Below are 14856 nucleotides of genomic sequence, written 5' to 3' on the forward strand. Positions count from 1 at the left end.
TGTTGTGTTAATTTCTGCTATAGAGCAAGGTGACTCACACACACATATATATAATAATAACTTTGAGTTTTGTGTTTATTCTTTTTCTCTAGTTGCTTTAGGTATAAAGCTAGGTTGTTTATTTGAGAGTTTTCTATTTCATGAGGTAAGCCTGTATTGCTACAAACTTCCCTCTTAGAAATGCTTTTGCTGTGTCCTATAGGTTTTGGATCATCATGTTTTCATTTTCATTTGTCTCTAGGTATTTTTTTTTTAAATTTCCTCTTTGATTTCTTCAGTGATCCACTGGTTGTTTGGCAGTATACTATATAGCCTCCAAATGTGTGTGTTTTTTGCAGTTTTTCTTACAGTTGATTTCTAACTCATAGTGCTATGGTTGGAAACAATGCTTGTTATGATTTCATTTTTCTTCAATTTACTGAGCCTTGCTTTGTGGCTCAGCATGTGATCTATCCCAGAGAACCTTCCATGTGCCCTTGCAAAGAATGTGTATTCTGCTGCTTTCAGATGGAATGCTCTATAAATATCAATTGAGTCCATCTGGTCTAATGTGTCATTTGAGGCCTATGTTTCCTTAGTGATTTTTCTGTCTGGATGATCTGTCCACTCACGTGTAAGTCCATCACTATTGTGTTACTAACAATTTCTCCTTTTACGTCTGTTAACATTTGCTTTATACACTGAGATGCTCTTATGTTGGATACATATATATTTACAATTGTTATATATTCTTTTTGGATTGATCCCGTGATCATTATGTAGTGTCCTTTTTTGTCTCTTTTAATAGTCTTTATTTTAAAGTCATTTTGTCTGATACAAGTATTGCTACTCCAGCCTTCTTTTGATTTCCACTGCATGGGATACCATTTTCCAACCTCTCACTTTCAGTCTGTATGTGCCTCTAGCTATGAAGTTGGTCTCTTGTAGACAGCACATATATGGGTCATGTTTTTGGAAGGCAGCTATGCTCACAGCTATACCACCAATGCTGCACTGGGTCTTTTTTTTTTTGTCTTTTTGCCATTTCTAGGGCTGCTCCTGTGGCATATGGAGGTTCCCAGGCTAGGGGTCGAATCAGAGCTGTAGGTGCTGGCCTATGCCAGAGCCACAGCAATGCGGGGTCCAAGCCACATCTGTAAGCTACACCACAGCTCATGGCAATGCCAGATCCTTAACCCACTGAGCAAGGTCAGGGATCGAACCCACAACCTTATGGTTCCTAGTTGGATTTCTTAACCACTGAGCACTGACGGGAACTCCCTGGGTCATGTTTTTGTATCCATTCAGCCAGTCTATGTCCTTTAGTTGGAGCATTTAATCCATTTATATTTAAGGTAATTATCAATACATATACTCTTAACTGCTATTTGGCTAATTACTTTGGATTTATTTTTGTAGGTCTTTTTCCTTCCTCTTTTATTCTCTTCTTTGTGATCTAATGACTATCTTCAGTGTTGTGTATGGATTCCAAAAATCTGTATTGATTATAGATTTTTGGTTTGTGGTTACCATGTACAATGTATATGTATATATGTGTGTATTGTATACATATGTATATATATATGTACATGACTGTTTTAAGTTGCTGCTCTCTTAATTGTATTTCAAATATCCTGCAATTTGTACTCTATTCCTCTCATGAAAAATGTCATAAATATCATATTTGTGTGTGGATAACTTCCTACCCTTACTGTATGTTTGCCTTTACTGGTGAGCTTTCCCATTTCATAATTTTCTAGTTTCTAGTTGTGGCCTTTTCTTTTCTGACTAGATATGGTCCTTTAGCATTTGCTGTAAAGCTGGTTGTGCTGAATTCTAGCTTTGCTGGTACTGTTAGTTATGTTTTTCCCTTTCATTACTTTAAATATATTGTGCCATTCTCTTCTGGCCTGCAGGTCTGCTGAAAAATCAGCTGATAACCTTATGGAGATTCCCTTGTATATTATTTGTGTTTTTCCCTTGTTGCTTTTAATGTTTTTTCTTTATCTTTTATTTTTGTGAATTTAATTACTGTGTGTCTCGGTGTTTTCCTCCTTGGGTTAATCTTGTATGGAATATTCCGTGCTTCTTGGACCTGAGTGACTATTTCCTTTCCCAGATTAGGGAAGTTTTCAGCTATTACGTCAAATATTTTCTCAGGCTCTCTCTTTTCCTTCTGGGACTCCTACAATGTGCATGATGGTGCTTTTGACATTGTTCCAGAGGTCCTCATTTCTTTTTGTTCTTCCCTCCCTGCCTTGCATTTTTTCTGGCTGCATCCACCGCATGCAGAATTTCCTGGGCCAGTGTTTGAACCCAAGCTATGGCAGTTACAATGCTGAATCCTTAACTGCTAGGCCACCAGGTACTCCCTAATTCTTTTTTCTGTTTTGTGGCAGTGATTTCCACCACTCTGTCTTCCAGATCACTTATCTGGTCTTCTGTTTCATTTACTCTACCACTGATTCCTTCTGGTATATTTTTGGTTATTTTATCATTCAACTCTGGTTGGTTGTTCTTTATATATAAACTCTTTGTTATGAACTTCTTGTAACTTCTTGTTCTGTGCATCCATTCTTTTCTCAATTTCTTGGATCATCTTTGTGATCATTACTCTGAAGTCTTTCTTAGGTAGATTGCCTATCTCCATGCCACTTAGTTGTTCTTCAGGGGTTTCATCTTATTCCTTTGTCTGGAATATACACCTTTTGCTGTCTCATTTGTCTGCATCTTTATGTGTGTGGGAAGGTTAGTTATATTCCTCAACCTTGGAGAAGTAGCCCTCTCTAGGGGATTTCCTATGAGTCTTAGCAATACACTCCCTTCTCATCATCCAAGGACCAGGAACTGCCTAGTCTCAGGGTAGGTTGTGTCTGCGGTTGCAGACTTGGTTCCTCAGGCTGCTGGACTGTGGTTTTCTTGCTTCTTGTGTCTGCCCCTTAAGTGGTCTAGAGGCTTGTGCAGACCTCTGGTAGAAGGGCCTGGTGCCTGCCCACTGGTAGGTAGAGCTCTTGATCCTCTGGTGGGCAGGGCCATGTCAAAGGATGTGTCTAGAGGTGGCTGTGTGCTCAGGAAGTCTTCAGGCAATCTGTCTGCTGAGGGGTAAGGGCTGTGTTTCTATCCTGTGGGTTGTCTGGCCTGAAACATCCCAGCACTGGAGCCTACAGGCTGTTGGGTGGGGCTGGCCAGATCTTAGCATGATGTCTGCCTCCAGCAACAGTTCAAGTACATGAAGCCTCCCCAGGTTTTAAGACCTAAGAGAGCCAAAGCTGTCCCCCACCTCCCCAGGAGACCCTCCCAGACCAGCTGGTAGGTCTGGCCCAGGCTCCTGTGAAGTGTTTTTGCCTGGGTCCTGGTGTACATGAGACCCTATGTGAGTCCTTCAAAAGTGAAATCTCTGTTTCCCCCAGTTCTGTGGAGCTCTTGCAATTAAGCCCTGCTGGCTTCAAATGCCCTGGTAGTTCCTCCTCCTGATGCCAGATCCCCAGGCTGGGGAGCCTGACATGGGGCTCAGAACCCTCATTCTTGTGGAAGAACTTCTGCAATGTAATAATTCTCCAGCCTGTGGGTTGCCCCCCATGGGGTATGGGATTTGATTATATTGCAAGTGTGCCCCTGCTACCATTTCATTGGGTTTCATCTTTATGATGTTGGATGTAGAATATCTTTTTTGGTAGGTTCTGGTCTTTTTTTTTTTTTTTAATCAATGATTGTTTAGCAGTTGTGATTTTGATGAGCTCATGCGAGGAGATGAGCTTGAGTCCTACTCTGCCATCTTTTCTCCAATCCCCCACCCTCTTTTTACTTCTTCTTTTTCTCAAACATCAATAATATAGTGTTCAATAATACTACTGAAACTTTATTTATGATATTCTTCCAGTCTTATAACAATGAATATATGCTACCAATCCATCTTACAACTCAATTCCTACACCCTGCTTCTCATATGCCAAGGGGGCATCCCTGTCCATCCCAAAGGTTAACAATGCTTCATCCACACTGCAGTAAAATCTGGTTTAAACCAGTGTTCACAACCTAGAGCTCCTTTTGATTTTTTTCCTTTCTTGAATCTCAATAGTTGCTGTAATGTTAATATCCAAACAAGAGTGAATGCACTTTTTTTCCTGTTACTGAAGACAGACAGAGGACATTAATGCTGGATTCTGGGGTCCTCAGATTTGATATTATTTCATGAACAACTTTAGAAAAGTTGTGATCCTGAAGGTTTGATACTGATTTATAATTCTCTGCACAGACCAAAACAGTGAGAGAGTCAAACATTCTATTTATAGAATTTCATGCAATATCAAGCCTTCCCACCATTGCTCTCCAAATTGGCATCTTCCAAAGAGGAAGCAAAAAATAAACAAACAAACAAAGCAAAAAACCCCCCACAAAACAGCTCTTCAAAACTATCACTTGTAGAGTGTATCTGGGTAAATATTTTAGGTATTATTAGCCAACAGCTAGGAAATTAAAATTATGGAATGAAGCCCACAAAAATTATGTAAAATTGTAAAATCATGGAATGTTACAAAATAGAGGATGTGTTTAGCTTTTTGTTTTGTTTTGTTTTTGTCTTTTCAGGGCCACACCCATGGTATATGGAGGTTTCCAGGTTAGGGGTCTAATCGGAGCTACAGCTGCTGGCCTACACCACAGCTACAGCAAGGCCAGATCTGAGCTGTGTCTGTGACCTACACCATAGCTCACAGGCAATGCTGGATCCTTAACCCACAAGTGAGGCCAGGGATGGAATCTGCAGTCTCACGGTTCCTAGTCAAATTTGTTTCTGCTGCGCCGTGATGGGAATTCCAGAGGATGTGTTTAGAATACAAACATGAACCAATAAGGATAAGCCACTTAAGAGGAACTGTCAGGTCATTTTTATCTGAAGGTACTCTGCACGATTTTAAAAAATGAAAATGCCAGCACTCAGTGAGCTGGGCAGCTCCTCAGCTAAGGCTCATCTGCAATAATTTTAAAGGATACAAGTAGCTGTATCTCTTCTGTGCCTGGTACCAGCAGCTATTTACTCTCCCCCAGGATGTTCCATTTAGGGAGGAACTGGCTTCTTATACTTGAGGAAGGTAAGTTTTTTTTTTTTTTTTGAACACTATGTTTAATGACCTTTATAAAGATATGGATGAAGTAGCCACATCAAGTATAAAGTATATTAACAAGGCTAAACTGATTACTCTTTCACTGAGGATTTTCTATTTGGCCCCACAATCTAGTTTTCCATTTAAGACTAAGGGTAGGACAGTAGGCAAGCATAAATTAGAATGATGCCAGAACTGCAGCACATGGCTGGAAAAACAGCAAACATTATTGTTGAAGTACAAAGATTTATTCTCTCTTTTACATAAACAAAGACTGACAAACTCTGCTGGAGAAAGAGCACAGATACTTGCTATGACTTAGGACACTGAAGGAGGGAGTGAAAACTAGAATTAGGGTGACATACATTGCAATGGAGCCACTGTCCCTCTAGATCTTAAAATGACCAGGCCATGGACTGCGGTAAAACAGAATTCATTTGCCAACCACCAGCTGTGCTTCCCTTTCTATGAAAGACATGCTTTCTTTGTCTCTGTTCCATTGCTCGAGCATCTTCTGTTCCTGAAGACCTGGTGGGAGTTGTCACCTTCCCAGATAATGCCTCACTTGAAAAGTTATTACCATCTTTACTTATAGGGCAGGATCGCTGTGAGAAATATAGCCTGTCACTCTCCCAGGACCTGCCCCAGTGTCACTATCCAAAGAAATTTTATTTAATTTTGTGGGAGCACTTGAATTTATGCCCTTTAAAGTTCTCTCTTGAAAACCACAAGCTGAAGCCCCATCTAACAATTACGACGTTCCCTGGATCCCATGCACATCCTAAGAATGGGAAATTCATTTCATGGTCATAGAACCAATAAGAAATATGATTTCATTTGAATTGCCTAATTTGTAGAAAAAGTAAACTCAGTAATTTCAGGTGTTTTATAAGGAATCTTTATGATTAGAGCATTCTATAAAACTGAACATGCTCTGAAAAGGTTTTCTTACATCTTAAGAATTATAGCTCAGATTGGAGGCCAAAACCTTTCTTCTGCTGTGAGATTTGCTTTTAGTACAAATTTAACTCTTAACATTTTTCTTTCAGTACCAAAGGTCAAGATAGAGCCTCTTAATATTTATGTTCTTACTCATTTTTCATTAACCACAGTGAAAACAAGCATTGCTAGTTTCCTACCTCAGGTCTTGGTAACATAAATGACTCTGGCTGTGGCCATCTAAGATGAATTAAACAGTCAACAAACAGGAATCCCTACTATGTGTCAGGTGAGACCAAAGTTCTACAGGAAAAGCTCATGTGGTCACATTCCTATTGAATGAAAATTAGGACCCCAAGCTTCAAGTCATATCAAATACATGGCTGAGTTAAGACATCCCTAAAACTGCCTAAAATACTTGTAAGGAGTGTCCTTTTACCTTTTTTATTTTTTGTCTTTTGTCCTTTTAGGCCCAGACCCACAGCATATGGAAGTTCCCAGGGTAGGGGTCTAATTGGAGCTGTTGCTGCCAGCCTATGCCAGAGCCACAGCAACACCAGATCTGAGCCGTGCTTGCAACCTACACCACAGCTCACGGCAATGCCAGATCCTTAACCCACTGAGCAAGGCCAGGGATTGAACCCGAAACCTCATGGTTCCTAGCCAGATTTGTTTCTGCTGCACACGATGGGAAACGCCTACCTGTTTTTTTTTTTTTTTTTTGAACATCATCTAACATGAATAGAAGAACCAAGGGCTCTGACTCCACCAAGACTTTCCCCAAATAACTCATAACTCCTCCTGGGTACAGGGATCTCTGGGCCATTGTCTTAATGACCCTAGAAGATCCCATAAGGAGCAGGGAAAAGTCCAGACCTGCAATTTCTGGGGGAGGTTTTATGTCTTGGAACAAACAGCTGAAGGTGGGTCTTCTCTCAGGAAAGCTTTGCACAATGAGGGGCCCTAAGTGGACAGCTAGCATTACACCCAGCACTAAGTGCTGCCCAATGTCCAGGGCTGTCCATGACTTGGTTCCAGCCTTGCAGCCACCACTGCCCTTCACACCCCCTATTCAGCACTATTCCACTGGTCCTACGGAAATCTGCAATTTCCCTCATCTGCCCCAGCCTTTGCTTTGCTTATGTCATTCTTTCTGGAATGCCCTTCTTTCCTATCTCTCTGCTCTTCCCACTCATGAATACGCCTTCAGCTCATTTGAAATGTCATGATCTCTCCATGATGGCTTCTCTTGTTCATCACCCAACTAGAAGTTTCTTTCTCTTCTCAAATCTCCAAACATGACCTACATATACCTCCCACATTTTAACCTCTATAGTAGGTTATGTTATGTCTTCCCATCTGTTATGTTCGCTATATGACAGAAAGGTACTAGAGTCCAGAGCCACTCTTTCAAGGGTTACTGATGGTGATTTTTCTAGCATCTGGCCCAGTAACTCCATGGTTTTGAAATGAGGCTCTGCGCAGCCCCTGTGGTTCCAGAGACCACACGGTGGTCTTGAGACCACAGCATGGGGGCAGAGTGGATAGGGCCATGGGGAGACCAATCTATGCTTTAGTCAGATGAGTTGTGATTATAATTCTTCTATTTATTGTGATTCATATAAGCTTTTTTTTTTTTTAAAGGATTCTGCTAGAGATAGAAAAAAAAGGAAACCACTGCAATAGATACTGTGAAATAAATGAATAGAATTACACCCTATGCCTTGAGTGCTTTCTCCCATCAGAGGTAATGAAATCCCATGATCAAAAATGAGCCATGAGACAGAGTGTGCCTGTCCAACAAAGAATGTGGTCAAAATAGAGGGCCCTTTCTCCGGTTCTGTATAACCTTTTACATTAAAATTTGATAGAAGCCTCCTCAAGCTCTGAATGAGTTATTTTTCAGGTGGTAAGATGCACCATGCTGGCACCTGGCTCTGGTCTGGGGGGGGGTGTGTGTGTGTATGTGAGCACACCCGCTATGCTTTGATCTCAATGTAACTTTGAGGGCACAGGAGAGAGTTACCAGGGATGCTGATGTCTCTCCTCCCAAAAAAATCTACTCCTCTTTCAGTCCCCATCAGTGTAAGTAGCACGAATATCCACTCTGCTGCTCAGGCTACAAATCTAAGAGCTTCTCTGGATTTCTCTTTCCTTCACTACCCACATCCAATTTATCAGTAAATACCATTGGTTCCACCTCTGAAACATGTTCTGAAGCAGCTTACTTACACTTCCATCCACCACTACCAACTGCTGTGGCTCAGGGCATCATTATTTCATACCTGTTACTATGTTCATACTTCTTCTCTGGTCTCAGCCTTCTTCTTCTCTCCTCTCTATTATCCATTCTCTAGGCAGAATGTTTAAACCCCTCCTAATAAAAACTCTCCAAGAGTTTCTCATCAAACATAGAGTAAATCTGGTAAAAATCCAGCAAATATTTCTAGCTCACTCCAAATTAAGCAAATTTGCTCACTCCTCCACTGAGGAGTTTTCCTTTCTTTAAGAAACAAAACAAATTAGCAGATGACTAGGGAGAGACAAAGGACTGGGACATCTCTCAGGAACAGAAAGGACTTACGGCTTCTGATTTGGGAGGCACTGGAGGTGGAGGTAGGGTGATCTCTGAAGACTTCATTGCTGCTCCCAGGGTTCCGGGGCCAGGAAGGGGAGAAGCTGCACATTTGGACCGGACATAACCTCGAAACTGATCACATCTGCTCTTCTCACTCAGGGAGCGAGTGAGAGGTTGATGGCTGGGCTTGCCTTCCTCCAGCCACAGCTCTTCATATGGAAGTTCTGACTTCCCCGGGACGCCCACTGATTCTTCACTAGCTTCTGGGAAAAGGTAGTCACTCCCACTGTCACCCGAGTCCTGATAGGGCAGAATATCATGAGGAAAGGGAGCCCACTCTCCCCCCAGGTCCCTGCAACCGTGCAGGTTCACCTCGCTGTTGCCATGGAGATTGTTGCCATACACACAGACAGAGAGCCGGTGGAAGGACTGGGTGAGCTCATCACGCGCATAGCTAAGGGAATTGGGCACGTGGTTGTGGCCAGTGCATCGGCCCTTCTTGGGGCTCTTACAGTCTTCGTTCCAGTCGGTTTTCACATCTCGGACAGCCCGTGAATACTCATCGATGTCGAACTGTTCTTGGCAGATACCCAGCCAGTGATGGACCAAGGTTTCAGGCCATACTTCCCCCTTCACCAGGTGTTCAGGGAGGCTAAACTTGGGGACAGTCAAGTGCAAGGGGAAGTGCATGGGGAGGATCTTGTTGTTCCGCAGCACACAGCAAACCACCACTGTCTTGGTCTGGATGTTCACAAACTTGTAGCGGTGTCCCTCACGGATGAAGTGGAGGTCATAAGGGTTCCTGGGTGGGGGGCTGGGCACGGTCACATTCACAGGAAGCCTGGTTTTCTCCACAATGTTGCGGATGGTGTGCTCGCCCTCCTGCATCTGCAGTTCCAGGGGGCTTCGGGTGCTAAACCTGCCCTTGCACTGGAATGGGAGGCTGATGCTCTCATTGGTCCGGTGGTTCATGCAAATCAGGCAAGGCATTTTGCCTTTTCCCAGCTTGCTGATGGAATTGAGCTTCCCAATCTTTTTGAAGATGGTGTTGAGTCGAGACTTCTCCTTGAAAGTCTTTGCATAAAGGATTTCTGCCTGGCCCATGAGAGTGAGTTCATCCCCTGTACACAGGGTAATGTTGTAAACTTCGGTGTCTTCATTGCATTCACCGGAAGCAACCTACGAGAGGATAAATCAAATTTTAGGGACTTTATTCACTCAGAGAAGTAGAGAACTTGTTAGTAAGACACACACATGTGCATACACAAAGGAAAATGCTATTTTTTTTTTTTGTCTTTTCAATGGCCACACCTGTGGCCTATGGAGATTCTCAGGCTAGGGGTCTAATTGGAGCTGTAGCCACCGGCCTACGCCAGAGCCACAGCAACGTGGGATCCGAGCCGTGTCTCGACCTACACCACAGCTCATGGCAATGCTGGATCCTTAACCCACTGAGCAAGGGCAGGGACTGAACCGGCAACTTCATGGTTCCTAGTCAGATTCGTTAACCACTGAGCCACGACGGGAACACTGACTTTATCCATTCCATTTCTTCTATAATATTTATGTGGTTAAGAGTAACAAGATGATCTTAGTTTAGACTTTTAAAAACACCTTTTTTTCCCCTGAGGAAAAAGGCACCCTGTACCCATTAGTAACATTTTGGGAATTACAGAAGGAAAACACAAAGAAAATAACACACATCAGCCTGATGCACAGATAGCTCCAGTTAAAGGTTTGATAAACATCCTTCCAGTTTTTTTTTCCCCTGTGTATTCTACCATATGGATAATTATTTTGGAGACATTAATATTATCATTGTATCTTTTCCAGATATAAAGATGCTTTCACATGGTTACCATAGGTAAAACCATTGGGGAGAGGGAAGAACTAGGAGGATGGGAATAACTTATACACAATATTGTATAAAATAGATGATTAACAAGAACCTACTTTATAGCATAGGAAAATCTACTCAACAGTTTGCAATAACCTAATTGGAAAAAAGAATGGATATATTTATAGGTATGACTGATTCACTGTACGCTGAAACTAATACAACACTGGGGAAATCAACTGTTCTCTAATAAATTTAAAAAGATTTAAATGACTACTACTGTAGAAAATTCCTTTTTTTTTTTTTTTTTTTTTTTTTTTTGTCTTTTTAGGTCTACACCCACAGCATATGGAGGTTCCCAGGCTAGAGGTCCGATCAGAGCCGTAGCCGCCGGCCTACACCACAGCCACAGCAAGGCCTGATCTGAGCTGCGTCTGCAACCTACACCACAGCTCACGGCAACGCCGGATCCTTAACACACTGAGAGAGGCCAGGAATCAAACCTGCAACCTCATGGTTCCTAGTTGGATTTGTTTCTGCTGCGCCATGACAGGAACTCCAAAAATTCCTTTTTTAAACTAATACAATTCTACTAGTCTTTTTCCTTTTAAAATTTTAGTAATTTTATTAAATTTTCTAAAATTTGAATTGGGACAAAGAATTTAAAAATGCCTTATTTCAGAGTTCCTGCTGTGGCTCAGAGGGTTAAGGACTGGCGTTGTCTCTGTAAGGATGTGGGTTCAATCTCTGGTTTGATTAGTGGATTAAGGACCTGGCGTTGCTGCAAGCTGTGGCATAGGCCTCAGCTGCAGCTCTGATTCGACTCTAGCCTGGGAACTTCCATATGATGCAGGTGTGGCTGTAAAAAGAAAAGAGAAAAAGAAAATCCTAAAAAATCCCCTTTCCTCCTAAAAAAAGTCTTATTTCTCTCCATTCTTTTATTATATAAACTACTCACAATCACTAGAAGAAATATTAGAAAATACAGATATAAAAATGAACAAATTCTATATAATCTGACCACTGAAGAGAACCTATTAACAAAGAAAAATAGAAATGTGTATCAATCTGTCTCAGAGATATATAAACACATGCAACTTTAGTTCTGAGATTCTCACTATAATTTATCCATTTTCCTGTGTACATACTACATCAATTGTAACACTGACTTAATGTATTTCATTATATATGGACATGCCTTTATTTGATCCAGTTCCTTATTGTTAGACAGATGAGATTTCTCAATTTTTAGCAATTATGAATAGTACTGCAATAAACTTTTTAAAAATGTTTTAATTATTTCCTTAGGTAAAGTCCCAGAAGCAGAATTGCATGGACAAAGCCATGTATATATTTGAAAGGTCTAATATGAATTTGCCCATTGCACTTCATCAATGTTATACTTATTCATATTTCTACTTTATAAAACTGTTTCCCTATACCCATGCCGAATAATGTTTACCAATATTAAAGGAAAAGCATGCATCCTGCATTTATTTATGTTTTATGTTGAACATATCTGAATATTAGTATTGTGAATATTTTCTGATATTTACTTATCAAGGCTATTTAGATTTTTTCCTTTGTGAATTGTCTGCTTGTGTCCTTCAGCCCATTTTTCTATTGCAATGGTCATCTTATTTTTTTTTTAGGAGTGGGGAGAAACAGACTTTTTTTTTTGGTCTCTTTGTCTTTCAGGGCCGCACTTGCGGCACATGGAGGTTCCCAGGCTAGGAGTCCAATCAGAGCTGTAGCCACTGTCCAATACATTTCCAAATAACCATCCTTTTCATCACTGCTTTGAGCTGTAGCCACCAGAGCCACAGCAATTCAGGATCCGAGCCATGTCTGTGACCTACACCACAGCTCATGGCAACGCCAGATCCTTAACACACTGAGCGAGGCCAGAGATTGAATCCATGTCCTCATGGATGCTAGCTGGGTTCGCTAACTGCTGACCCACTACAGGAACTCCGGAAACAAACTTTTAATAAGTGGTATTGATATAACCAGATAGCCACATGGGAAAGGAATAATATATATCTGTTTTGCACAAAGTACATCAGGATTAATCCCAAGTAAATCAGAAACTTAAGTGGAAACATAAAGAGAGAGATCTCATTTAAATAATAGAAGAAAACAAGGAGTTCTTTCCTCTAGACCTACAAATTGATAGATAATCTTATTACTTATACTCACCCCAAAGGGATAGGGAAAAGACTGCTAATATTTAACTAGATAAAAATAAAAATCTTCACATGTAAAGAACTCATCAGAAGTAAGTAAAAATGACAAATGATACATTAAGGAGGAAGGTATAACTTGTCTCATAGACAAAAGGTTAACAGCCCTCCTGTACACAGAGTATAGAGCAAGCTGTAAGAAGGATGGGCGATCCATCCCCAAGATATACCGTTAAGGTACAAACTGAGAGTGATGGTCATCTTATTACTTTTTATGCAATGTGAATGTCATTGATGCTATATATTTCTCAATTTATTGCTCAACTTCTTTAAGTATTGCAGTTTTTTTCTACGTAGCAAACATTTTCAAAAATTTCCTCTGTGATTTCATTTTTGGGTGTTAGGCTTCCACTGGTTGAGATGATGCAGATCAACGTTCTGAACCAGGAGTGATTCTGCCCCACCCCCCACCCCCAGAGGACATTTGACAGCATCTTGAGACATTTTTGATTGCCAGGACTGGGAGAGGGCTACTTACACCTACTGGGTGGAGACAAAGGATGGTGCTCAACATGCTACAAGGCACAGGACAGCCCCTCAGCAAAGTATCATCCAGTCCAATTTTCACCAGTGCTGAGGCTGAAAAATGCTATTTTCTTCTAGTACTTTGATGGTTTCATTTATCAAATACTTATTTTAACTGGAGGATTATGTGAGAAAAAGAATGTATATATGTACATGTGACTGAGTCACCTTGCTGTACAGTAGAGAATTGACATAACCCTGGAAACCAGCTACAATGGAAAAAATAAAAATCATTTTAAATAAAAAAATACTATTTAACTAAAATGTCTTTGGTGAATTATTTAAGGTAGGGGTCTAACTGTAACAGTTAACTGACTGTCCAATACATTTCCAAATAACCATCCCTTTCATCACCACTTTGAAGTGCCACTTTTATCATATACTAAATTTATAAAACTCATACACCCAAATGTTTACATGCATTAGTATCTACTTAGGGGCCATTTATCCTAATGGACTTTCTGCCTATTTTTCCATCACAACAATATTGTTTTAATTTCTATACATTTACAATACATTTTAATTTCTATACATTTACCATACCATACAAAAAGCTTTTGGTTATTCTGACTCATCAAGTTTTTGGGGTGGTTAGAAACAAAGTCAGTAACAGACTGACAGAAAATATTTCCATTGTAGGAGGAGGAGATTAAGATGGCGGAATAGAAGGACTGGAGCTCAACTTCTCTCCTAAAAACAACAAAATTCACAACTAAAGACTGAGCACTCTTCACCCAAATGGACTGGAAACCTTAAAAAAGATACCCTACTCCAAAAGAAAAAGAGGAGGACACATCAAGAGGTAGGAGGGGCGATTTCACGATATAAAAAAACCCCATACCTCCTGGGTGGGAAGCTCCACCAACTGGAAACTAACTGGTTCACAGAGACTCACCTACAGAAGTGAGAGTTCTGAGCCCCATATCAAACTCTCACGTGTGGGAATCTGGCATGGGGAGAAAGAGCCCCGGAGCATCTGGCATTGAAGGCCAGTGGGGCTTGTGTGCAGGAGCTCCACGGGACTGGGGAAAATAGAGACCCCACTCTTAAAAGGCGTACACAGACTTTCATGTGCACTGGATCCCAGGGCAAAGCAAAGTCTCCATGGGAATCTGAGTCAAACCTGACTGCAGTACTTGGAGGACATCCTGGGAAAACAGGGGTGAACATGGCTTGTTGTGAGGGAAGGACACTGAAAGCAAAGCTATGGGGAAAATTCAGCAGCTGCCTTTCTCTGGAGGTGGCTATTTTGGGAAAATCTGGCCCCACCCATCATTCAGCTGCTGAGAAACCCCAGGGCAAACAACATCCCAGGTGGGATCACAGCCCCACCCCTCAGTAAATAGGCTACCTAAAGACCCCTAAGGCACACAGCTGCCTCTAATCCCATCCAGAGACTAAGCCACACCCACCAGAGGGATTAGAATCAGCTCCACCTACCAGTGGGCAGGCATCAGCCCCTCCCATCAGGAAGCCTACAGCAAGCTCCCCATACTGACTTCAGCCACAGGGAGGCAGACATCAGAAGTAAGAGAGGCTACAACTCTATTATCTGTAAAAAGGTCACCACACCAAAAACCTATAAAAATGAAAAGACAGAGAACTATAACTCAGATGAGGGAGAAAGGAAAAACCCCAGAAAATCAGCTAAGT

At 41.4% G+C, this 14856-nt stretch overlaps 1 protein-coding gene and 1 long non-coding RNA gene across 5 annotated transcripts in view; one reads left to right on the forward strand and one right to left on the reverse strand.

The window, feature by feature from the left end:
• GAREM1 (GRB2 associated regulator of MAPK1 subtype 1) overlaps positions 1-14856 on the reverse strand; it is a 225148-nt gene that overhangs the window by 22203 nt on the left and 188089 nt on the right. For all 4 annotated transcript variants that reach the window (XM_084964429.1, XM_003482054.5, XM_021096217.2 and 1 more), the window contains one exon: positions 8605-9777. In XM_084964429.1, the coding sequence (XP_084820555.1) occupies positions 8605-9777 (1173 nt within the window). The remainder of the gene's footprint in view (positions 1-8604; positions 9778-14856) is intronic.
• LOC146402795 (uncharacterized) lies at positions 6726-13467 on the forward strand. The gene is made up of 2 exons (XR_014807834.1): positions 6726-10789; positions 11289-13467. It is a non-coding gene; the product is annotated as an uncharacterized LOC146402795 (long non-coding RNA).

This window comes from Sus scrofa, chromosome 6 (genome assembly GCF_054392235.1).
Source record: "Sus scrofa isolate SSC_HxYL_T2T_F1_AM1 chromosome 6, Sscrofa_HxYL_maternal_Yorkshire_Landrace_v2.0, whole genome shotgun sequence".
In the NCBI taxonomy this organism is placed as follows: domain Eukaryota; kingdom Metazoa; phylum Chordata; class Mammalia; order Artiodactyla; family Suidae; genus Sus; species Sus scrofa.